Consider the following 26890-nt stretch of genomic DNA (forward strand, 5'->3'; position numbering starts at 1 on the left):
AGTATTTATATGTCAGGCCTGATCTCCCAGTTGTCCCATCCTCCCCTTCTCCCATGTGCTCATGTCTGTTCTCATGTCTTCATCTCTATTCCTGCCCTGCAAATAGGTTCATCTGTATCATTCTTTTTTAGATTCCACATGTGCATGCATGCTAAGTTGCTTCAGTCATGTCTGACTCTGTGACCCTATGGATTGTTCCTCTATCCATGGGATACTGCAGTCAAAAATACTGGAGTGGATTGCTATGCCCTCCTCCCGGTGGTCTTCCCCGACCCAGGAATCTAACCCACATCTGTTATGTGTCCCGCATTGGCACGTGAGTTCTTCACCACTAGTGGCACCTGGGAAGCCCCAGATCCCACATACATGTGTTAATATATGATACTTGTTTTCCTCTTTCTGGCTTACTTCACTGTGTTTACAGACTCTAGGTCCATCTACATCTCTGGAAATGACCCAGTACAAATAACCCAAATTTCGTTCCTTTTTATGGCTGAGTAGTATTCCATTGTGGCCTTCCCTGGTGGCTCAGCAGTAAAGAATCTGCCTGCCAGTGCAGGAGTCATGGGTTCGATCTCTGGGTTGGGAAGATCTCCTGGAGAAGGAAATGGCAACCCACTCCAGTATTCTTGCCTGGAAATCCCATAGACAGAGGAGCCTGGTGGGCAACAGTCCATGGGGTTGCAAAGAGTCAGACAGAACTTAGAGACTAAAAACAACAACAGATATCCCATAGTATATGTGTACCACATCTTTATCCATTCATTTTCCAGTAGACATGGTGTTTCCATGTTTTCACTATTATAAATAGTGCTGCTCTGAACATAGGGGTGCATGTATCTTTTGGAATTATAAAGACCTGTAGTTTTTTTCCCCTCGGCAATGTTTTGTTGTATTGTTTTTTTATTGGAGTATAATTGCTTTGCAATATTGCATTAGCTTCTCCTGTACAACTAAGTGAATCAACTGTGTGTATACATGTATCTCCTTTCTCTTGGACTTCTCTCCCATCACTCCTCCCATCCCACCCATCTAGGTCGTCACAGAGCACCAAGCTGAGTTCCCTGTGCTCCATAGCAGGTTCCCACTAGGTATCTGTTATACTGATGATACCGTATATATGCCATCCTAATCTAATTCATCCCACCCTCCCAGTGCCCCTTTGTGTCCATATGTCTGTTCTGTATGACTTATTCCTGCCCTACAAAAGAGTTCATCTGTACTGTTGTTCTAGCTTCCACATATATATGACATTTATTTTTCTCTTTCCCACTTCACTCTGTATGACAGGCTCCAGAACCATCCACGTGTTTACAAATGGCCCAATATTATTCCTTTTTATGGCTGAGTAATAAATATTCCATTGTTTATATGTACCATATCTTCTTTATCCATTCACCTGTTGATGGACATTTAGGTTGCTTCCATGTCCTGGTAAGTAGTGCTATAATGAACTCTGGGGTACATGTGTCTTTTTCCATTGTGATTTGCCCAGTAATGGGATTATTGGGTCATATGATAGTTTTATTTTTGGTTTTTTAAGATGCCTCCATACTGTTCTTCATAGTGGCTGTATCAATTTACCTTCCCACCAGCAATACAAGAGGGTTCCCATTTCTCCACACTCCCCAGCATTTATTGTCTGTAGGGTTTTTTTTGATGATGGCCATTCTGACTGGTGTGAGGTGATACCTCATTGTAGTTTTCTTTTTTTTTAACTTTTAGTTTTGTATTGGGGTATAGCCAATTAATGGGGCTTACCAGGTGGCACGATTGTAAAGAATCTGCCTGCTAATGCAGGAGACTCAGGAGACGTGAGTTGATGCCCAGATTTGGAAGATCACATGGAGTGGGAAATGGCAACCCGCTCCAGTATTCTTGCCTAGAAAATTCAGTGGACAGAAGGAGTCTGGCGAGCTACAGTCCATGGGGTTGCAAAGAGTTGGACATGACTGAGCAACTGATTAACAATTAACACACACAGCCCATTAACAATGTTGTGATAGTTTCAGGTAAACAGCAAAGGGGCTTAGCCATAAAGATACATATATCCATTATCTCCCAACCCTGCTCCCATCCAGGCTGCCACATAACACTGGGCAGAGTTCATGTGTTATGCAGTAGTTGCTCGTCGGTTACCTGTTTAAATACAGTGTGTACGTGTCCATCCAAACTCCCCAACTGTCCCTCGTGCACATCCTTCCTCTCCTGGTAACCGTCAGTTCTATCTCTAAATCTGTGAATCTTCTTCTGTTTTGTAAGTTCATTTCTATCTATATCATTTCTTTTTAGAGTCCACATATAAGGGATGTCATACTATGTTTCTGCTTCTCTGTGTGACTTAATTACTTAATTAATTACTTAATTACTTCACTCTGTGTGTCAGTCTCTAGGTCCCTCTATATTGCTGCAAATGACATTATTTTGTTCTTTTTAATTGGCTGAGTAGTTAAGCTATTTCACATCCTAAAAGATGATGCTGGGAAAGTGCTGCACTCAATATGCCAGCAAATTTGGAAGACTCAGCAGTGGCCACAGGACTGGAAAAGGTTGGTTTTCATTCCAGTCCCTAAGAAAGGCAATGCTAAAGAATGCTCAAACTACCACACAATTGCACTCATCTCACACGCTAGTAAAGTAATGCTCAAAATTCTCCAAGCTAGGCTTCAACAGTATGTGAACTGTGAACTTCCAGATGTTCAAGCTGGTTTTAGAAAAGGCTGAGATCAAATTGCCAATATTCGCTGGATCATCGAAAAAGCAAGAGAGTTCCAGAAAAAAATCTATTTCTGCTTTATTGACTATGCCAAATCCTTTGACTGTGTGGATCACAATAAACTGTGGAAAATTCTGAAAGAGATAGGAATACCAGACCACCTGACCTGCCTCTTGAGAAATCTGTATGCAGGTCAGGAAGCAACAGTTAGAACTGGACATGGAACAACAGACTGGTTCCAAATAGGAAAAGGAGTACATCAAGGCTGTATATTGTTACCCTGCTTATTTAACTTATATTCAGAGTACATCATGAGAAATGCTGGGCTGGAAGAAGCACAAGCTGGAATCAAGATTGCCAGGAGAATATCAATAACCTCAGTTATGCAGATGATACCACCCTTATGGCAGAAAGTGAAGAGGAATTCAAAAGCCTCATGATGAAAGTGAAAGAGAGTGAAAAAGTTGGCTTAAAGCTCAACATTCAGAAAACGAAGATCATGGCATCTGGTCCCGTCACTTCATAGGAAATAGATGTCAGACTTTCATAGGAAACAGTGTCAGACTTTATATTTTTGGGCTCCAAAATCACTGCAGATGGTGATTGCAGCCATGAAATTAAAAGATGCTTACTCCTTGGAAGGAAAGTTATGACCAACCTAGATAGCATATTGAAAAGCAGAGACATTACTTTGTCAACAAAGGTCTGTCTAGTCAAGGCTATGGTTTTTCCAGTGGTCATGTATGGATGCGAGAGTTGGACCATGAAGAAAGCTGAGCGCTGAAGAACTGATGCTTTTGCAGTGTGGTGTTGGAGAAGACTCTTGAGAGTCCCTTGGACTGCACGGAGGTCCAACCAGTCCATCCTAAAGGAGATCAGTCCTGGGTGTTCTTTGGAAGGACTGATGCTAAAGCTGAAACTCCAGTACTTTGGTCCTAAAGCTGAAACTCCAATACTTTGGTCACCTCATGCGAAGAGTTGACTCATCGGAAAAGACTCTGATGCTGGGAGGGATTGGGGGCAGGAGGAGAAGGGGATGACAGAGGGTGAGATGGCTGGATGGCATCACCGACTCGATGGATGTGAGTTTGAGTGAACTCCGGGAGTTGGTGATGGACAGGGAGGCCTGGCGTGCTGTGATTCATGAGGTCACAAAGAGTCGGACACGACTGAACCACTGAACTGAACTGAATAACGAGTGATGTTGAGTTTCTTTTCATGTGTTTATTAGCTATCTCTGTGTCTTTGGAGAAATGTCTATTTAGGTCTTTTTCCCACTTTTTGATTGGGTTATTTGTTTTTCTGGTATTGAGCTGCTTGTATATTTTGGAAATTGTCAGTTTCATTTGCTATTGTTTTGTCCCATTCTGAGGGCTGTCTTTTCACCTTGCTTATAGTTTCCTTTGTGTCAAAGCTTTTAAGTTTAATTAGGTCCCATTTATTTTTGTTTTTATTTCCATTATTCTGGAAGATGGATCCAAAAAGATGTTGCTGCTGTTTATGTCATGGTGTTCTGCTTATGTTTTCCTCTAGGAGTTTAATAGTGTGCAGTCTCACATTTAGGTCTTTAATCTACTTTGAGCTTATTTTTGTGTATGGTGTCAGAATGATCTAATTCCGTTTTTTAACATGTAGCTGTCTAGTTTTCCCAGCACTGTTTGTTGAAGAGACTGTCTTTGCAGCATTGTGTGGTCTTGTCTCCTTTGTCATAGATTAATCGACCATAGGTGCATGGGTTTATTTCTAGGTTTTCTATCCTATTCCATTGATCTCTGTTTCTATTTTTGTGCCAGTCCTGTGCTGTTTTCATGACTGTAGCTTTGTAGTATAGTCTGAAGTTAATTTCTCAAGATTGCTTTGGCTTTTCAAGGACTTTTGTGTTTCCATACAAATTTTGAGATTGTTTTTTTTGTTCAAGTTCTGTGAAAAATGCTATCGGTTGGTAATTTGATACGGATTGTATTGAATCTTTAGATTGCTCTGGGTAATAGAGTCATTTTGACAATACTGATTCTTCCTGTCTGTGAACATTGCATATCTTTCCATCTGTTTGTGAATTTTTTGATCAGCTTCTTAGAGTTTTTGGAATACAGGTCTTTTGTCTCCTTAGGTAGGTTTATTCCTAGTTTTTTTTTTTGATGCACTGATTAATGGAATTGTTTTTTGGCTTTCTCTTTCTGATCTTCTGTGGTTGGTGTATAGAAATGCAACAGATTTCTGTATGTTAATTTTGTAATCTGCAGTTTTGCCTAGTCCATTGATGAGGGCTGCCATCTATGGGGCTGCACAGAGTTAGACGTGACTGAAGTGACTTAGCAGCAGCAGCAGTAGTTTTCTGGTAGCAGTTTTACTGTCCTTTATGTATAATATCATGTCACCTGCAAACGGTGACAGTTTAACTTCTTTTCCAACTTGGATTCCCTTTACTTCTTTTCCTTCTCTGATTGCTGACCGTAGGACTTCCAAAACTGTTGAAATAAAGTGGCAAGAGTAAACCTCCTATTCTTGTTCCTATTTTAGAGGAAATGCTTATAGCATTTCGCCATTGAGAATGATGTTAGCTATAGGTTTGTCATATACTGCCTTTGTTATGTTGAGGTATGCCCACATTCTGGAGAGTTTTTTTTTTTAATCATAAATAGTTGCCGAATTTTGTGAAAAGCTTTTCTGTATCTATTAAGATGATCATACGGTTTTTATTCTTCAGTTTGTTGATGTGGTGTATCACACTGATTAATTTGTGGATATTGAAAAATCTCTGTATCCCTGGGATGAACCCCACTCGATCATGGTATATGATCTTTTTAGTATGTTGTAGGATAAGGATCACTAGTATTTTGTTGAGTGTTTTTGCATTTATGTTCATCAGTGATACTGGCATGTAATTTTCTTTTTTTGTTGTATCTTTGTCTGGTTTTGGTATCAGGGTGATGGAGGCCTCATAGAATGAGTTTGGAAGTTTTTCTTCCTCTGCAATTTTTGGGAATAGTTTCAGAAGGATAGGTGTTAAGTCTTCTCTAAATATTTGATAGAATTTGCCTGTGAAACCATCAGGTTCTAGACTTTTGTTTATTGGGAGATTTTTAATCAGGATTTCAATTTCAGTGCTTGATTGGTCTGTTCATATTTTCTGTCTCTCTCTGGTTCAGTTTTGGGAAACTGTACCTTTGTAAGAATTTGTTCATTTCTTCCAGATTGTCCATTTAATTAGCACACAGTTGCTTCTAGTAGTCTCTTACGATCCTTTGTATTTCTGTGGAGTCAGTTGTAACTTCTCCTTTTACATATCTTTTTAAAAAATTTTATTTATTTTTGACTGGAGGATAATTGCTTTATAATATTGTATTGGTTTCTGCCATATATCAACATGAACCAGCCATAATTTGTTTCTAATTTTATTGATTTGAATCCTCTCCCTTTTTTTCTTGATAAGTCTGATACAAGGTTTATCAGTTTATCTTTTCAAAGAACCTGCTTTTAGTTTCTTTGATCTTTCCAGTTGTTTTCTTTGTCTCTATTCCATTTATTTCTGCTCTGATATTTATGATTTCTTTCCTTATACTAACTTTAGGTTTTATTCTTCTTTCTCTAGTTGTTTTAGGTGTATTTGTTGTTTTATTAGCCACTCAGTCATGTCCCAGTCTTTGCAACCCCACAGACAGCACCATGCCAGGCTTCCAGTCCTTCAGTAACTCCCAGAGTTTGTTCAAACTCATGTCCATTGAAATGGTGATGCTATCCAACCATCTCATCCTCTGTCATAATCTCCTCCTGCCTTCAATCTTTCCCAGCATCAGGAGTCACTTTTTCCAGTGAGTCAACTCTTTGCATCAGATGGCCAAAGTATTAGAACTTTAGCATCAGTTCAATGAATGAATCAGGGCTGATTTCCTTTAGGATTGACTGGTTTGATTTCATTGCAGTCCAAGGGACTCTCAAGAGTCTTTCTCTAGCACCGCAGTTCAAAAGCATCAATTCTTCAGCACTCAGCTTTCTTTATGGTCCAACACTCACATCCGTACATGACTACTGGAAAAACCATAGCCTTGACTATATAGACCTTTGTTGGCAAAATGATGTCTTTGCTTTTTAATACGTTGCCTAGGTTTGTCATAGCTTGTCTTCCAAGGAGCAAGTGTCCTAATTTCACGGCTGAAGTCACTGTCTGCAATGATTTTGGAGCCCAAGAAGATAGTCTGTTGCTGTTTCCATTTTTTCCCCTTCTATTTGCCAAGAAGTGATGGGACCAGATGCCATGATCTCAGTTTTGTGAATGTTGACTTTTAAGCCAGCTTTTTCACTCTCCTTTTTCACCTCCATCAAGAGGCTCTTTATTTCCTCTTCACTTTCTGCCATAAGGGTGGTGTCATCTGCATATCTGAGGCTATTGATATTTCTCCTTGCAATCTTGTTTCTACCTTCACCTTCATCTAGCGTGGCATTTACCATGATGTACTCTGCATATAAGTTAAATAAGCAGGGTGACAATATACAGCCTTGACATATTCCTTTCCCAATTTTGAACCAGTTGTATGTTCCATGTCTGGTTCTAAATGTTGCTTCTTGACCTGCATACAGGTTTCTTAGGAGGCAGATAAGGTGGTCTGGTATTCTCATCTCTAAGAATTTTCTAGTTTGTTGTGATCCACACAGTCAAAACTTTTATGTAGTCAATGAAGCAGAAATAGCTGTTTTTCTGGAATTCCCTTGCTTTTTCTATGACCCAATGAATGTTGGCAATTTGATCTCTGGTTCTTCTACCTTTTCTAAATCCAGCTTGTACATCTGGAAGTTCTCGGTTCACATACTGTTGAAGCCTAGCTTGAAGGATTTGAACATTACCTTGCTAGCATGTGAAATGAGTGCAGTTGTGCAGTAGTTTGAACATTCTTTGGCATTGTCCTTCTTTGGGATTGGAAGGAAAACTGACCTTTTCCAGTCCTGTGACCACTGCTGAGTTTTCCACATTTGTTGGCACTTTAACAGCACTTTAACAGCATCATCCTTTAGGATGTGAAGTAGCTCAGCTGGAGTTCCATCACCTCCACTAGCTTTGTTCATAGTAATGCTTCCTAAGACTCATTTGACTTCACACTTAAGGATGTCTGGCTCTAGGTGAGTGATCTACTACATTGTGGCAGTACAGGTCATTAAGACCTTTTTTGTACAGTTCTTCTGTGTATTCTTGCCACCTCTTCTTAATCTCTTCTGCTTCTGTTAGGTCCATACCGTCTCTGTCCTTTAGTGTGCCCATCTTTGCATGAAATGTTCCCTTGTTATCTCTAAGTTCCTGAAGAGATCTCTAGTCTTTCCCATTCTATTATTTCCCTCTCTTTCTTCGCACTGTTCGCTTAAGACTTTATCTGTCCTTGCTGTCCTTTGGAACTCTGCATTCAGATGGATTTATCTTTCCTTTTGTTCTTTTGTCTTTCACTTCTTTTCTTTTCTCAGCTATTTGTAAGCCCTCCTCAGACAACCATTTTGCATTTTTGCATTTCTTTTTCTTGAGGATGGTTTTGATCACCGCCTCCTTTACAGTGTTACAAACCTCCGTCCATAGTTCTTCAGGCACTCTATCAAATCTAATTCCTTGAATCTATTTGTCACTTCCACTGTGTAAGCATAAAGGATTTGATTTAGGTCATATTTGAATGGCCTTGTGGTTTTCCCTAGTTTCCTCAATTTAAGTCTGAATTTGGCAATAAGGAGTTCATGATCTGAGCCACAGTCAGCTCCCAGTCTTGTTTTTACTGGCTGTATAGAGCTTCTCCATCTTCGGCTGCAAAGGATATAATCAATCTAATTTCAGTATTGACTATCTGGGGATGTCCATGTGTAGAGTTGTCTGTTGGGTTGTTAGAAAAGGCTGTTCGCTATGACCAGTGCGTTCTCTTGGCAAAACTTTGTTAGCCTTTGCCCTGCTTTATTTTGTACTCCAAGGCCAAATTTGCCTGTTACTCCAGGGATCCCTTGACTTCCTCCTTTTGCATTCCAGTCCCCTATGATGAAAAGGACATCTTTTTTGGTGTTAGTTCTAGAAGGTCTTGTAGGTCTTCATAGAACCATTCAGCTTCTTCAGCATTAGTGGTTGGAGCACAGACTTGGATTACTGTGATACTGAATGGTTTGCCTTGGAAACTAACCGAGATCATTCTGTCATTTTTGAGATTGCATCCATATACTGCATTTTGCCCTCTCTTGTTGACTGTGAGGGCTACTCCATTTCTTCTAAGGGATTCTTGCCCACCGTAGTAGATATAATGGTCCTCTGAGTTAAACTCACCCTTTCCCCTCCATGTTAGTTCACTGATTCCTAAAATGTCAGTATTCACTCTTGCCGTATCCTGTTTAGCCATATCCAGTTTACCTTGATTCATGGACCTAACCTTTCAGGTTCCTATGCAGTGCTGTTCTTTACAGCATCAGACTTGACTTTCAGCAGCAGACACATCCACAGCTGGCGTTGTTTCCACTTTGGCTCAGCCTCTTCATTCCTTCTGGAACTATTTCTCTACTTCAGTAGTATATTGGACACCTACTGACCTGGGAGGGTGGGTTCATCTTTCAGTGTCCTATCTTTTTGCCTTTTCGTACTGTTCATGGGGTTCTCAACACAAGAATGCTGAAGTGGTTTGCCATTCCCTTCTCCCATGGAATGTGTTTGTCAGAATTCTCCACCATGACCTGTCCATCTTGGGTGGCCCTACACGGCATGTCTCATAGTTTCATTAGGTTACACTAAGTTGTTATCTGTAGGTGTAAGGTGAGGTTGTTTATTTGTGATTTTTTCCTTGTTTCTTGAGGTAAAATTGTATCATTATAAACTTCTCGCTTAGAGCTTCTTTTGCTGCATCGCATAGGTTTTTTACTGTTGTGCTTTCGTTTTCATTTGTCTCTAGGTATTTTTTAATTTCCTTTTTATTTTTTCAGCGATCCGTTGGTTGTTTAGTAACATATTGTTCAGCCACCACGTGTTTGTGTTTTTATAGATATTTTCTTATAGTTTATTTCTAATTTCATAATGTTGTGATCAGAAAAGATGCTTGATATGATTTCATTTTTCTTAAATTTACCAGGGCTCGCTTTGTGGCCCAGCATGTGGTCTGTCTTAGAGAATGTTCTGTGTACACTTGAGATGAATGTGTAGCCTGCTGTTTTTGGATAGAATGTCCTAAAATAGCAATTAAATCTCTCTGGTTTGTTACGTCATTTAAAGCTTGTGTTTCCTTATTTATTTTCTGTCTCCATTATCTGTCCATTGGTGTAAGTGTGGGGTTAAAGTCCCCCACTATTATCATGTTACTGTCGATTTCTCCCTTTATGGTTGTTAGTTTTTGCTTTACATGTTGAGATGTTCCTGTATTGGGTGTATATGTATATTTATGATTGTTATGTATTCTTGACTCGAATACTTAATCATTATGTAATGTCCTTTGTTTCTTATAATGCTAAGTCACTTCAGTCGTGTCCAACTCTGCGACCCCATAGATGGCAGCCCACCAGCATTCTCCAGGCAAGAACACTGGAGTGGGTTGCCATTTCCTTCTCCAGTGCATGAAAGTGAAAAGAGAAAGTGAAGTCGCTCAGTTGTGTCCAACTCCTAGTGACCCCGTGGACTGCAGCCTACCGGCTCCTCCGTCCATGGGATTTTCCAGGCAAGAGTACTGGAGTGGGGTGCTATTGCCTTCTCCGGTTTCTTATAATAGTCTTTGTTTTAAAGTCTGTTTTGTCTGATATGAGTATTGCCACCCCAGCTTTCTTTTGATTTCCATTTGCATAGTATACCTTCTCCCATCCCCTTACTTTCAGTCTGTAAGTGTCCCTAGGTCTGAAGTGGGTCTCTTACAGACAGCATATATTCGGGTCTTGTTTTTGTATCTACCCAGCCAGTCTGTGTCTTTTGATTGATTATTACTATGTGTGATCCTAGATGTTATTCTTTTTTTTGTTGTTGTTTATGGGATCCCCTGGGTTAGGGATTGAACCCATATCCCCTGAATTGGCAGAAGGCAATGGCGACCCACTCCAGTATCCTTGCCTGGAGAATCCTGTGGACGGAGGAGCCTGGTGGGCTGCTGTCCATAGGGTTGCACAGAGTCGGACACGACTGAAGCGACTTAGCATGCGTGCGTGCATTGGAGAAGGAAATGGCAACCCACTCCAGTACTTTTGCCTGGAGAGTCCCAGGGACGGAGGAGCCTGGTGGGCTGCCGTCCACGGGGTCTCACAGAGTCGGACACGAGTGAAGCGACTTAGCAGTAGTAGCAGCAGCAGCCCCTGAATTGACAGGTGGATTCTTCACTACTGAACACAAAGGAGGCCCCATAGGTGTTTTATTCTTTTTGTTGTAGTGATAATTAGGATTGTTTCCTTAGATTCTCTTTGTGATCTTTCATTGTTAATGCATCGGAATGCAAGAATTTCTGTGCATTAATTTTGTATCCTGCAACCAAATTCATTGATCAGCTCTAGTAGTTTTCAGGAGAAGGCAATGGCATCCCACTCTAGTACTCTTGCCTGGAAAATCCCATGGATGGAGGAGCCTGGTAGGCTGCAGTCCTTGGTGTCGCTAAGAGTCGGGGACAACTGAGTGACTTCCCTTTCACTTTTCACTTTCATGCATTGGAGAAGGAAATGGCAACCCACTCCAGTGTTCTTGCCTGGAGAATCCCAGGGATGGGGGAGCCTGGTGGGCTGCTGTCTCTGGGGTTGCACAGTTGGACACGACTGAAGCAACTTAGCAGCAGCAGCAGCAGCAGCAGCAGCAGCAGTTTTCCAATGGCATCTTTAGAATTTTCTTTGTATAGAGTCATGCCATCTGCAAAAGGTGACAGTTTGAGTTCTTCTTTTCCAGTTTGTATTCCTTTTATTTCTCTTTATTCTAGGATTGCCGTGGCTAGGATTTCCAAAACTATGTTGAATGAAAGTGGCGAGAGTGGATATCCTTGTCCTATTCCTAATTTTATAGGAAATGCTTTTGACTTTTCACCATTGAGAATGATCTGTGCTGTGGGTTTGTCAGTATGGCCTTTATGATATTGAGGTAGGTTCCCCTGTGCCCATTTCCTGGAGAGTTTTTATGATAAATGGGTGCTGAATTTTGACAGATGCTTTCTGAATCTGTTGAGATGATCATGTGGATTTTTTTCTTCAGTTTGTTAGTCTGGTATATCACATGGATTTTGCATATATTGAAGAATCTTTGCTTCTCTGGGATAAATCCCAGTTCATCATGGTATATAATCCTTTTAATGTGTTGTTGGATTGGTAGGATTTTGTTGAGGAGCTTTGTGTCTGTATTCATCAGTGATACTGGTCTTTAGTTTTCTTTTTTTTGTGGTATCTTTGTCAGGTTTTGGTATCAGGGTGATGGTGGCCTCATAGAATCAGTTTGGGAATGTTCTTCCCTCTGCAGATTTTTTGGAAAGTGTTTGAAGAGTATAGGAAGGATAGATGTTTAGCTCTACTCCAAATATTTAACAGAATTTGCTTGTGTAGCCATCTGTTCTGGACTTTTATTTGTTGAATGATTTTTAATTACAGCTTTAACTTCATTACTTACGGATTGATCTGTTTATATTTTCTGTTTCTTCCAGGTTCAGCCTTGGAAGATAGTACTTTACTAAAAATTTGTACATTTATTTCAGGTTGTCCATTTTATTGGCATATAGTTGCTTATAGTAGTCCCTTATGTATTTCATAGCATGAGTTGTAATTTCTGCTTTTTCATTTCTGAGTTTATTGATTTGAATCCTGTCCTTTTTTTTCTTGATGACCTTGGCCAAATGTTTATCAACTTTATCTTCCCAAAGAACCAACTTTTAGTTTTATTGATCTTTATTTCTATTTCATTTATTTCTGCTTTGGTCTTTATGACCTATTCCTTCTGCTAACTTTAGGGGTTTTTCCTATCTTTGTCTAGTTGCTTTAGGTGTAAGGTTGAAAGTGAAAGTGTTAGTCGCTCAGTGGTGTCTGACTCTTTGCGACTGCATGGACTGTAGCCTGCCAGGCTTCTCTGTCTTTGGAATTCTCCCGGCAAGAACACTGGAGTGGGTTGCCATTCCCTTTCACTAGGGAATCTTCCAACTCAGGAATCGAACCCAGGTCTCCTACATTGTAGGCATATTCTTTGCCAACTGGGCCACCAGGGAAGCACCCAATTGTTTGTTGGAGATTTTTCTTGTTTCTTGAGATGAGATTGAGTTGCTACAAATTTCCCTTAGGACTGCTTTTCCTTTGTTCGGTAGATTTTAAGTTGTGTTTTTCATTGTCATTTGTTTCTATGTTTTTTTGATTTCCTCTTTGATATTTCTTTTAGTGATCTCTTGGTTATTTAGTAGTGTAGTTCTTAGCTTCCATGTGTTTGTATTTTTTTTTTTTTTTTTTGCAGTTTATTTTTCTTACTGATTTCTAATCTCAGCATTGTGGTTAAAAGAGATGCTTGATATGATTTCAGTTTTCTTAAATTTACCAACACTTGATTTGTGGATGAAGATGTGATCTCTCCTGGAGAGTGTTCTGTATGCACTTGAGAAGAAAGTGTGTTTTGCCACTTTTGGGTAGAATGTCCTGTAAATGTCAGTTAAGTCCGACTGGTTTGTTGTGCCATTTAAAGCTTGTGTTTCCTTATTTATTTTCTGACTGCATGGTTTGTCCATTGGTGTAAGTGGCGTGTTACAATTCCCCACTATTGTGTTGCTGTATTTCCCCTTCTATGACTATTAGTATTTGCCTTATGTATTGAGGTGCTCCTATGCTGGGTGCATGTATATTTATAATTGATATATCGTCTTGTATTGATTCCTTGATCATTATGTAGTGACCCTCCTTGTCTCTTGAAACAGCCTTTATTTTAAGGTCTAGTTATCTGATATGAGTATTGCCACTCCAGCTTTTGATTTCCATTTGCATGGAATATTTTTTTGTCTTCTCATTTTCAGTTTATATGTGTCCCAAGGTCTAAAGTGGGTCTCTTATAGACAGGATATATATATAGGTTTTGTTTTTATATCTTCAGCCACTCTGTGTCTTTTGGTTGGAGCAGTCATTCTATTTACATTCAAGGTACTTAGCAATGTGTATGTTCCTATTACCATTTTCTTATTGTTTTGGCTTTGTTTTTGTGGTTATTTTTCTTCTTCCTAGAGAAGTTTTCTTCTTCTTAGAGAAGGTCCTTTAGCATTTGTTATTAAACTGGTTTGGCATTGCTGAATTCTGTTCCGTTTCGCTTGACTGTAAAGGTTTTGATTTCTCTATTAAATAGGAATGAAACCCTTGCTGGATAGAGTAACCTTGGTTGTAGGCTTTCCTCTTTCATCACTTTTAATATATTCCACCACTGCCTTCTGGCCTGCAAGTTTCTGTTGAAGAATCAGTTGATAACCTTATGGGGATTCCCTTGTGTGCTATTTGTTGCTTTTCCATTGCTGCTTTCAATATTTTTTTCTTTGAATTTAATTTTTGTTAGTTTGATTAATATGTGTCTCAGCGTGTTTCTCCTTGGGTTTAACCCTGAGACTCTGTGCTTCCTGGACTTAATTGATTATTTCCTTTCCTGTGTTAGGGAAGTTTTTGACTATAGTCTCTTCAAATATTTTCTGACTCTTTATCTTTCTCTTCTTCTGGGATCCCTGTAATTTGAATGTTGGTGCATTTAATGTTGTCCCAGAGGTCTCTGAGACTCCCCTCATTTCTTTTCATTTTTTTCCTTTATTCTGCTCTTCAACAATTATTTCCACCATTCAGTCTTCCAACTCACTTATTCATTTTCTCTGCTTCAGTTGTCCTTCAGTTATTAATTCCTTGTAGTGTATTTTTTCTTTCAGTTGTTGTGTTGTTCACCACTGTTTGTTCTTTAGTTCTTCTAGGTCTTTGGTAAACATTTCTTCTGTTTTCTTGATCTGTGCCTCCCTTCTGCTTTTGAGGTTTAGGGTTGTCTTTATTATCAAAACTCTGAATTCTTTTTTGGGTAGATAGTCTATTTCCTCGTCATTTATTTGATCTTGTAAGTTTTTACCTTGCTCCTTCATCTGTCCCATCTGTCCCATATTGTTTTGTCATCTCATTTTTTTTGGATGGATGGGGCTTTGTTTTTTCCTTGCTGGTTGTTTGCTGCAGTGTCCAGCACTGGAGTTTGCATGCAGTTGGGTGGAGCTGAGTCTTGGTGCCAAGATGAGGACCTGTGGGATAGCTCACACCAGTTAACATTCCCTGGGATTCTAGTTTGGACTTGGTGCTCCCACCATGGGAGCTCAGGCCCAAACCCTGGCCAGGAATGGAGACCCCTGTATGCCATGCAGGGGGGTAGGCTGGGTAGGCAACAAAGAAAAAGGAGCAAAACAGTAAGAAAGAATAAAAAATTTTTAAAAAGTAGATATTTTAAGAGAAATGAAATTGATACGACAACAGCAAAGTAAAACAAAACTACAACAGCAGAAAAAGCCAGAGAAGGCCCTAGGGGAGGAAGGCGCTTAGGCTGAAGAGGCCAGCAGCTAGAAGAGGCCCTTGGCGGGGGTGGGGGCTAGGCTCAGGACCCTCTAGGCTGGAGGGGTCCCCAGAAGCTGGAGATTCAGGCCCGAGACCCCAGCAGGCTTGCCAGTGGTTGAGTAGGTGGGGGAGATGCTGGGTACATTCCCCTCTGGTCCACTGTCTCCCCAAATCCCTTCCCATCCCTGCTAATCCTCGCTCTGTGGGCGGGCCCCTCTGAGAGTGGTGACCCCTCTCATCCTCCTGCTGCCCCTCAGGGTTTCTGCTCCCATCCCGCCTCTACTTTTCTTTTCCCCCCTTTCCCCTCATCATCCTACCCAGTCGCCTGGGAATTCCTCCCATCCCTTAGGTGTCCAAGGCCTCTCAGCAGCCCTGGTAGGTGCCCGGGGTGTGAGAAGATGTGAATTCAGCATCCTCCTGCTCTGTCATCTGGACTCCACCCATAAAGACCTTTTAGTTGGTGAAATTTTATGTTTTTTAAACAGATGTCTTGAAAATATTTTGTGAAACTTATCCCCAGAGTACATGAAATTCTTCCATGCTCCTGTACATGCTGTTTATTTTAAATTTTATTTTCTATGTATTACAGGTATATAGAAATGATTTTTAACACTTTAAAAATAATATTTATTTGGCTGTGCTGGGTCTTTGTGGCTGCACAGGCTTTTCTCTAGTTGCGATGAGCAGGGGCTGCTCTCTAGTTGTGGGGTGCATGGCCCTCTTACTGTGGTGGCTTCTCTTGTGGAGCACCAGCTCTGGAGCGTTTAGGCTCCAGCACTTGTGGCAGGTGACCTCAGTAGGTGCAGCTCCTGGGCTCTGGAGCACAGGCTCAGTAGTTGTGGCGCACAGGCTTGCCTTGCAGCATGTGGGATCTTCCTGGGCCAGGGGTTGAACCTGTCTCTCCTGCCTTGGCAGGCAGACTCTCTACCACTGAGCCACCAGGGAAGCCTAGCATACTGATTTTTATAGCTAGCAACGTTGCTAACTTATTAATAATTCTATGATGAGTTTAAGTTTTCTGTGTTCACAATTGTGTCATCTGGAAATACTGATTTTTTTTTCCTTTATAAACTTTATATGTACTTTTTGCTTATCTAGATGGCTAGGAACTTTAATAAAACATTAAGTAGGGGTAGTGATAATGTATGTTCTTATCATGTGCTTGATATCAAAAGGAAACCTTCAATACTTCGTTATTCAGTGTAAGAATGCTTTTTAATTTTTACTTTGATACATGAGATGTTTGGAGGGATGTTATTCAGCTTCCCGTTATTTAGGGATTTCCAGATACCTTTCTGTTATTCTTTTCTAGTTTGTCAGAGAACATATTTTATATTATTTAAATCCTGTTAAATTCATTGAGACCTGTCTCATGACTAGAATGAGGCTTATTGTGGTAAATTGTTTGGTAAATTGTGTGTCTGTTTTTCCCAGTAGCAAAAGAGTAGTTTAATACTTGCGGACGATCTAAAGGATGAATGTTAGATAGCCTGTTTAAAATTCCTCATGGAAGTAGCCACTACCAGATGGAGTATTTATGCATTTAAAATTTATAGTGATTTGTAGAATTGAATACTTGTGGCTATGAGAAACCCATGCATGTAGTGAAGAGTATTGTGTCTCTTATGTTACAAGTAGTGACTCAAGTGGCCCCAAATTATAAAACTCAATAACGGTTTCTCTTCTTCTTTGGCTTGTGTGTGTTGGTCGCTCAGTTGTGTCCGACTGTTTGCAACCCCATGGACTGTAGCCCTCCAGCCTACTCCGTCCATGGAATTCTCCAGACAAGAATATTGGAGTGGGTAGCCATTCCCTTCTCCTGGGGATCTTCCCAACCCAGGGATCAAACCTGGGTCTCCTGCATTGCAGGCAGATTTTTTATTGTCTGAGCCATCAGGGAAGACTTTCTTTGGCTTAGTATATGTTATTACTTTTTTGTGATTAGGTTGGTGATTGTTTATGTACAAACTATTGATAGCCTTTTCATCACCAAAAAAATACATGAAATTTTCCGACTATTCAACAAATAATTAAAATTATGCATATTTTGAAAAGATGCACAACATCATTATTCCTTGGGAAAATGCAAAGTACTGCTACATCGGGATATCACTACTCAGCTATTCAAATGATTACAGTTTTTAAAAATAACTGTACCAAGTGTTTTAAGGATATGGAGCAACCAGAACTAACATGTTGGTGGGAATATAAAATGATTAAACTGCTTTGGAAAATATGTTTGCAGTTTCTTAAGAATTTAAGCATGCATTTGCCGTTTGATTCAGCCATTTTATTTCTCCTTATTTACTTAAGATTTATATGTGAATAATTCATAGTCCCTTTATTTGTACTAGTCCCCATCTTGAAGCAACCTAAATTTGTATCAGCCAGGGAATGAATAAAGAAATTGTAGTATATTTATGCAGTGGGATACTACTTAGTAATAGAAAGGAAGTAAGTATCCATACATAAATGAGTGTCAGAACACTTAGGGTAAATGAAAGATGCCAAAAGAAAATTAATACATACTGTGTGATTCCATTCGTGTGGAATTTTCAGAAATTCTAACTAAACTGTAGTGACAGCAGGTCACAGCTGCATCCGTGCAGGGATGGGAGCTGGGAAGTAGCACCGGCAAAGGAGCAGAAGGACACGAATGGGCCCGCCACTTCTGTTCATTTTGTTGATGAGTGATAGTTTCACAGATGGTCAAAACTCATGTTGTAAGCTTTACTTATATGCAGTTCATTGTATGTCAGTTAATCCTCAGTAAAATTGTGAAGAGAGAAAATAAGATGTGATATAGATAAATAGAATGTTACTCAGCCAGGAGAAGCGATTCTGCCATTTGTGACATCATTGATGGACCTTGACATTATGCCCAGTGAAATAAGCCAGAAAGAGAAACCCAAAGACTGCATAGCACCTCTTGTACGTGGACTCTTAAAAAAATCAGAAACAGAGTAGAAAAGTGGTTGTCAGGGGCCAGGGTGTGGAGGAAATAGGGAGAGGTTAGTAAATGGTGAAATTTTCCAGCTATAAGAGAAATACAGTTTGATGATCTCATGTAAAATATGGTGACTATAATTGATAATACTGTGTTGTATAACTGACATGTGCTAAGAAAGTAGAACTTAAATGTTTTCACTAAAAGACATATTGCTAAATATGTGAGGTGATGGATGTGCTGATTGATTAGATAGAAGGTACTTTTTCACAGCATATACATATATCAAGTCACTATAATAATCTTAGGAATTTTATATCAGTTTTACATTAGTAAAGAAAAAAGAATGAAAGGAAAAGAAAGTCTATAGCAAATTAGGATTGGAAAGAAAATTCCTTAATGTGATGAAGAATGTTTAAAAATAAATGGATAAAAAGTCTAGAGCAAACATCATTCTCATGGGTAATCTTAGAAGAATTCTTTTAAAATTCAGAAATGGAACAAATATACTCATTTTCTCTATTTATCTAATACTGTATTAGACATCTTAGCTATGCAAAAAGGAAATTAAGATGGTAGCATGATGATTAGGAATGATGGAAATCAGTCATTGTTTGCAGACAAATATGCACTTTGATGGACTTCTCACATGGCACAGTGGTAAAGAACCCGCCTGCTGATGCAAGAGATGCAGTTTCACCCCTTGGGGTTGGGAAGATTGCCTGGAGGAGGAAATGGCAACCCACTCCAGTATTCTTGCCTGGACAATTCCATTGACAGAGGAACCAATGTATAGTCTATCGAGTTGCAAAGAGTCAGACATGACTGAGCCACTGAACACAGCATAGCATACACATTTACATAAAAAACTCGCGAGAGTCTATAAGTCAACAGTTAAAAATAATAGAGGATTTTTTTTTTTTTTTTAGCAAGATTGGCTGGATACATGCTTAATAGATAAAAAAAATCAGTTGCATGTTCTAACTGCACAGAGCAAGTGAAAGTCGCTCAGTCATGTCCCACTCTTTACGACCCCATGGACTATAGTCCCTGGAATTCTCCAGGCCAGAATACTGGAGTGGGTAGCCTTTCCCTTCTCCAGGGGGGGTCTTCGCAACCCAGGGATCGAACCCAGGTCTCCTGCATTGCAGGCAGATTCTTTACCAGCTGAGCCACAAGGGAAGCCCAAGAATACTGGAGTGGGTAGCCTATCCCTTCTCCAGCAGATCTTCCCAACCCAGGAATCGAACTGGGGTCTCCTGCCTTGAAGGCAGGTTCTTTACCAACTGAGCTATCTGGGAAGCCCGACTGCACAGAGAAAATGTGATTAAAAGGAAGACACTGTTTTATGTTAGTAGTAGAGATTATCAGGTACCTAGAACTAGATCTGCCACAATATGCAATATCTCTGTAGGACAAATTTTAAAACTTCTCAGAACAACATTAAGATCGGAGTAAATGAAAGAAAGGTCTGTCTAGTCAAAGCTGTGGTTTTTCCAGTAGTTGTGTATGGATGTGAGAGTTGGACTATGAAGAAAGCTGAGCGCCGAAAAACTGATGGTTTTGATCTGTGGTGTTGGAGAAAACCCTTGAGAGTCCTTGGAACTGCAAGGAGATCAAACCAGTTAATCCTGAAGGAAATCAGTCCTGAATATTCATTGGAAGGACTGATGCTGAAAGTGAAGCTCCAATACTTTGGCCACCTGATGGGAAGAACTGACTCATTGGAAAAGACCCTGATGCTGAGAAAGATTGAAGGTGGGAAGATAAGGGGACAACAAAGGATGAGATGGTTGGATGGCATCAGACTGGATGGACATGAGTTTGAGTAGGCTCTGGGAGTTGGTGATGGACAGGGAAGCCTGGCGTGCTGCAGTCCATGGGGTTGCAAAGAGTCGGACACGAATGAGCGACTAAACTGAACTGAAATGAAAGAATAGACTGTATTCATGGTTAAAATCCTCACCAGTTTTATCTGTAGATTCAATTCAATTTGAGTCAAAATCCCAAAGAGGTTTTTCAAGGAACATGGTAAGATGGTTTTTAAACTTCTGTGAAGGGACCATAGGGCCAGGAGTAACCATGACACTTGTGAAGAAGAGGTACAGAGAGGGTAGACTTACCCTACCAAACATAATACAGTGTGCTACAGTTTAAGGATGGATAAGTTGGCAAATAGAATAGAGAGACCGGAAGCAATTCCATACTGAAATGAAACTTAGTTTTGACCAAGTAGTATGTCAGTTTAAAGGAGAAAGGAAGGATTTAATATTTTTTTTAATATATTTTTTTTTGACATGGACCACTTTTAAAGTCTTTTTGGAGTCTGTTACAATATTGCTTTTATCTTTCCGTGTTTTGGCCCTGAGGCCTAGGGGATCCTTGCTTCCTGACCAGGGATTGAACCTGTACCCCCTGCATTGGAAGACAAAGTCTTAACCACTGGACGACCGGGGAAGTCCCAGAGGGATTTAATGTTTGGAGCTGGGTAAAGTGGTTATCTGTTTTAACACGGAAAAAAGTGAAATTGGATCACTGCTTCACATGCTATTAAAATACTTCTGCATGGATTGAAGGTGAAAGTTTAGTCACTCAGTCATGGATTAAGGACTTAAAATTTGGTGATAGCAAAAGTTTAAAACTTTTAGGGAGAAATATAGATGAATATGTTTTGGACATTTGAGTAGGGAAAGATTGTTTAAAGAAAGCACAAAAAAGTTATCTATAAAGGAAAAGATCAATAAATTTGGCTACATTAAGAACTTTGACCTTTTCCTTATACCATATACAAAATCAACTCAGAATGGATTAAGATTTAAGCATGAGGCCCCAAATATAAAAACTCCTGGAAGAAAACAGGATAGCAGCTTCGTAGCATTTATCTTGGCAGTGATTTCTTGGATGTGACATGAGAAACAACAATAAAAATGAAAGTATATTAAACTGAAAAGTTTCTATACACCAAAGGCAGCAAACTGGTAAAAGGACAGTCTATAGAATGGGAGAAAAATATTTACAAACAATATATCTATTAAGGGTCTAGTATCCAATGGCACCCCACTCCAGTACTCTTGCCTGGAAAATCCCATGGATGGAGGAGCCTGGTGGGCTGCAGTCCATGGGGTCGCTAAGAGTCGGACAAGATTCAGCGACTTCGCTTTCACTTTTCACTTTCCTGCATTGGAGAAGGCAATGGCAACCCACTCCAGTGTTCTTGCCTGGAGAATCTCAGGGACGGGGGAGCCTCGTGGGCTGCCGTCTATGGGGTCGCACAGAGTCGGACACGACTGAAGCGACTTAGCAGCAGCAGCAGCAGTATCCAAAATATTTGTGAAGCACCTACAGCTTAAAAAACAAATAATTTGATTTAAAAATGGATAGAAGACCTTAATAGACATTTTTCAAAGATGAGGTACAAATGACCAACAGTATGTGAAAAGACACTGAGCGTGACTAATCATCAAGCAGATGAAATCAAAATCCCAAGGTTGTCACTTGATACTTCTTCTTCAGTCGCTTAGTCATGTCTAACTTTGCAAGCCCATGGACTGCAGCATGTCAGGCTTCCCTGTCCTTCACTATCTCCAGGAGTTTATTTAAACTCATGTCCACTGGGTCCATCCACTGAGTCAGTCCATCGTCCATTCAACTATCTCATCCTCTGTCTCCCTCTTCTCCTGCCCTCAGTCTTTCCTAGCATCAGGGTCTTTTCCAATGAGTCGGCTCTTCTCATCAGATGGCCAAAGTATTGGAGCTTCAGCATCATTCCTTCCAGTGAATATTCAGGGTTGATTTTCTTTAGGATTGACTGGTTTGACCTTGCTGTCCAAGGGACTCTCAAGAGTCTTCTCCAGTACCACAGTTCAAAAGCATCCATTCTTCAATGCTCTGCCTTCTTTATGGTCCAGTTTTTACAACCATATGTAACTATTGGAAAGACCATAGCTTTGACTATACGGACCTTTGTCTGCAAAGTGATGTCTTTGCTTTTTAACACAGGTTTGTTATAGTTTTTCTGCCAAGAAGCAGTTGTGTTCTAATTTCACAGCTGCAGTCACCATCTGCAGTGATTTTAGAGCCCAAGAAGAGGAAATCTGTCACTGCTTCCACCTTTTCCCCTTCTATTTACCATGAAGTGATTGAACCAGATGCCGTGATCTTAGTGTTTTTTTTTTTCAATATTTAATTGTAAGCTGGCTTTTTCACTTTCCTCTTTCACCCTCATGAAGAGGTTCTTAAGTTCTTCTTTGGTTTCTCTCATTAGAGTGGTATCATCCGCGTGTCTGAGGTTGTTGATATTTCTGGTAATCTTGATTCCAGCTTGTAACTCACCCAGCCTGGCATTTCTCATGATGTGCTCTGCGTATAAGTTAAATAAACAGGATGACAAACAACAGCCTTGTTGTACTCCTTTCTCAATCCTGAACCAGTCAGTTGTTCCATACAGAGTTCTAACTGTTGCATCTTGACCCACATGCAGGTTTCTCAGGAGACAGATACGATGGTCTTGTATTCCCATCTCTTTAAGAGCTTTCCACAGTTTGTTATGATCCACACAGTCAAAGACTTTAGCATAGTCAGTGAAACAGAGGTAGATGTTTTTCTGGAATTCCCTTTCTTTTCTCTGTGATCCAGAAAATGTTGGCAATTTGGTCTCTGGTTCCTCTACCTTTTCTAAATCAGCTTTTATGCCTGGAAGTTTTCAGTTCACGTGATGCTAGTCTAGCTTTGAGGATTTTGAGCATAACCTTAATAGCATGGGAGATGCGTGTAATTGTCCAGTGGTTTGAACATTCTTTAGTGCTACCCTTCTTGGGAATTGGGATGCGGATCAACCTTTTCCAGTCGTATGGCCACTGCTGTGTTTTCCAACTTTGCTGACATACTGAGTGCAGCACTTTGATAGCATCATCTAGGATTTTAAATAGCTTTGCTGGAATTCCATCACCTCCACTAGCCTTATTGATAGCATTACTTCCTGAGGCCCACTTGACTTCACACTCTACAATGTCTGGCTCTGGGTGAGTGATCACACCATCGTGGTTATCCGGGTTATTGAGACCTTTTTTGTACAGTTCTTCTGTACCTCTCTTCTTGATCTCTTCTGCTTCTATTAGGTCTTTACCATTTCTGCCTTTTATTGTGCCCATCTTTGGATGAAATGTTCCTTTATATTTCTGATTTTCTTGAAGAGATCTCTAGTCTTTCCCTTTCTGTTGTTTTCCTCTATTTCTTGGCATTATTTGTTGAAGAAGAGGAAATTTGACAAATAGAACTATAGATAGAAGTCCATAATATTGTACAGTGGGCAGCAAACAAAATCATTCCAAAAGACCTCTTATGTACATACAATAACATTATCTCACCAAACAAAATCAAGAATATTTTTAAAATATATGATATCCAATCCATATTCAGATTTCTTTAGTTACTTTCAAACTGGCTTTTTAAAGTTCTCTTCTTTAAACCAGGATGCATTTGAGTGGATTCCTTTATTCTAGAACAGTGCACCTCCCTGCCACCTTTTTCTCACCGTACTTTCACTCAAAGAAGCTAAGACCTTAGTCCTGTAGACCAGAGGGTTACCTTCTCCTGTATTGTGGCAACCTTTACCATGTTACCTTAGTCTGAATTTCTTCCAAGCGTCACGAAATCTGGTTGTTCAACTCCTATTGATACTAAGATGGATCAGTATGTGCAGGTTTAGAATTGTTTTTAAAGTAGAGTATATTTGCTGGGATAATATGAAGATTTTTGTGTGATAATACTTTCATAACTCTAAGGTAATATTTCTGGAGTGCTCTTCATATTCTGCAAAGTACTTAATAAAATATTTCATAAATAATAGTTAATAAATATTAGTTGATTTATGTTTTAAAGTTTTTTTATATACTCCTTTCCTTTAGGTTTGCTATCCGTTTCCTGTGTGAAAAGATAAGACAGTTTCTTTCTTTTTTCACTACAGATTTTCAGATACTGATGTTACAAACAATAAAATATTGGAACATAGAGTTGAGGAAAAGACTTAAATCAGGTAGGTAAATAATAAAAGCCTAAAGAAACAATAGAAGCATTTATTTTTATAAAGGTTGTAATTGGGATAATTGACAAAATTGGAAAATGAACTTAAGAATACTGTCAGCATTAAGTTTCCTGAATTTGGTAATTGTACCTCAATTATATGAAAGTATTCTGAGGTGTTTAGGATGAACGGGGTATGATGTATGCAGTCTACTTTCAAATGGGTCAGAAAAAATAAATGATATGTAGTATGGGAGAGTGTTGGTGAATTTATGAGCTAACAGTAACTCATATATTACCATAGAAATATAAATTGGTCCAGTCTTTCTGGAAAGCAGTGGTAATTTTTCTCAGGTTTTTAGTTTAGCCCAGCAATCTTACTTTTTCTCCTATAGTAATTGTAAAGACACTACAGTAAGATGTATGTATAAATATATTTATATGAGAGTTTATGAAATTAAAGAATTAATAAATTGGCAATAACCTGAATATCTAAGAGGCTGACTACATAAATATAATTGAAAACCATGTAAGCATTAAAAATGATAATGTCAATCTGTATTTATTAACATATCTATATTTTTAAGCATCAAAGTTGGCTACTAAAAGCTATGAATGGTGTTAATCTTTGTCTTTCAAACAAGATGCATGTATAGATACTTGAATGTTTGTACATATTCGGTTAGATGTAATCTGCCTCCATATTTGCGTTTTTGTGTACATAGACCTTTGGAAAGATGATACTGTATGTTGCCAGTCGTTATTTTTTTAATAAGAAGTTTATAAGTGATTTTTATACTCTTTTGTGTTGAGTTTTTCAGAAAGAGTATATGTTGCTTTTCTCACTATCTTATTTCTAAAATAATGCTTTTTATGAAGGTTATGCTTTTGATTTATTTTGTACTTTTGCAGCAGTGTTTGCAGTGCAATAAAAATAGTGCTGTATTTGCTGATAACTCGACTAGATTCAAGTATCTGAGTGGTTCTTATGAGGCCGAATTCTGATTTTAGTCTTATTGGTCAGCTGCTTTCATTCTGTTCCATGGCCGGAGTGTTTTCTTAATGCTCTATTGATTTGTCTTGCAAATGTGATGCTGCTCACATAGCTTAGCTGAAGTTACCACTTTTGGAACATCCGAGAACACGTTCTATTAATGACAGTTGTGTAGTGCTTTTGCGTATAGAACTTATGTGTATACTTCTGCTGGTCAACAACATGTGCTTTGATAGGAATACTGGTTTTAGTTTTTATAGTTTATTTAACTTTTAGCAGTTAGTTTTGCGGGCATCTTCTGTTACACTTTCATTTTACATCTTGCTTTTCTTTAACAGATTTTGCTGCTGTTAGTTAAAAGATATGGATCCTGAATCAGAGGGACCAGCAGTTATCACAGTGACGCCGCTTCAGCAAATGTTCGCCTCTTGCACTGGAGCTATACTGACATCACTGATGGGTAAAATAATGTTAGGATGTAGATTATGTATCTGAATGAATTATTGATCCCACTTGAGTTTTACTCTGAAATACTGATAATATTATCATTCATGCTTCATCATGATAACAGGAAAGAGCCCTGGACAGAGAATCGAGAGACTAGAATTTTAGTCTTTGCTTTGCTGTTCTCAGGATGAATGTACTTTGGGATTGTCTTTATTCTTTTTGAACTTAATTTTTCCTCTCTAAATTTAGGGGCTCAGATCTGAAGTTCTTGGAGGTCTCTGTCAAAACTTTTATGACGATTATCCTTTTTAAAATAGTAAAAATATGGGGTTAAATATTAGCATAATGAAAAACATAGATGTTGGGTAACTTACAGTAGCAACAAATTCAGATTATCATTTACTTTGCTTTTAGTGAATTGCTTAAATTTCTCTGGACTACATTTCTCTGTCTTTAAATGAATTTCTTATAGACACAGCCAAATGACACAGTAGGTGACAGTTTAACATTTGAATGAGTTGGCTGGTTTATTTAAGTAAGATAGCAGGTATTGTCTCTCAGTTGCGTCTGACTCTTTGCGATCCCGTGGAATGTAGTCCACCAGGCTTCTCTGTCCATGGAATTCTCCAGGCAGGAATATTGGAGGGGGTTGCCATTTTCTTTTCCATGGGATCTTCCTGAGCCCGGGGTTGAACCCAGGTCTGCTACCTTGCAGGCAGATTCGTTACTGCCTGAGCCACCAGGAAGCCCAAGATGGTTAGAACAAATGTAAACTAATTGTTTTAGCAGTCCATTCTGAAGGAGATCAGCCCTGGGATTTCTTTGGAAGGAATGATGCTAAAGCTGAAACTCCAGTACTTTGGCCACGTCATGCGAAGAGTTGACTCATTGGAAAAGACTCTGATGCTGGGAGGGAAATGGGGGCAGGAGGAGAAGGGGACGACCGAGGATGAGATGGCTGGATGGCATCACTGACTCGATGGACGTGAGTCTGAGTGAACTCCGGAAGTTGGTGATGGACAGGGAGGCCTGGCGTGCTGCGATTCATGGGGTCGCAAAGAGTCGGACACGACTGAGCGACTGATCTGATCTGATCTGATTTTACTTCAGATCATAATGCCCATTTTCCTTTGCTGCACTGTTCCCATATAGAGTAACACAATATGGTAGCAAGAATGAGTTATGGATAGCTTACTCAAATTTTCGATACCTGTGGTTTTTATTTGATACAGATGAATTTAACAGAGGGAGATTTTAATATAGGGAGACATATTATTTG

The 26890-nt window shown here is 39.5% G+C and overlaps 1 protein-coding gene across 3 annotated transcripts in view; it reads left to right on the forward strand.

The window, feature by feature from the left end:
* Positions 1-26890, forward strand: part of SLC25A40 (solute carrier family 25 member 40) — an 82697-nt gene that overhangs the window by 24272 nt on the left and 31535 nt on the right. For 2 of the 3 annotated variants that reach the window (XM_061413721.1, XM_061413719.1), the window contains exons 2-3: positions 24115-24183; positions 25503-25624. In XM_061413721.1, coding sequence (XP_061269705.1) covers positions 25528-25624 — 97 coding nt within the window. In that variant the 5' untranslated portion in view covers positions 24115-24183; positions 25503-25527. Of the gene's footprint in view, positions 1-18315; positions 20638-24114; positions 24184-25502; positions 25625-26890 lie in introns of those variants that run through there. The other variant, XM_061413720.1, reaches the window with a different exon arrangement.

This window comes from Bos javanicus, chromosome 4 (assembly GCF_032452875.1).
Source record: "Bos javanicus breed banteng chromosome 4, ARS-OSU_banteng_1.0, whole genome shotgun sequence".
Taxonomy (NCBI): domain Eukaryota; kingdom Metazoa; phylum Chordata; class Mammalia; order Artiodactyla; family Bovidae; genus Bos; species Bos javanicus.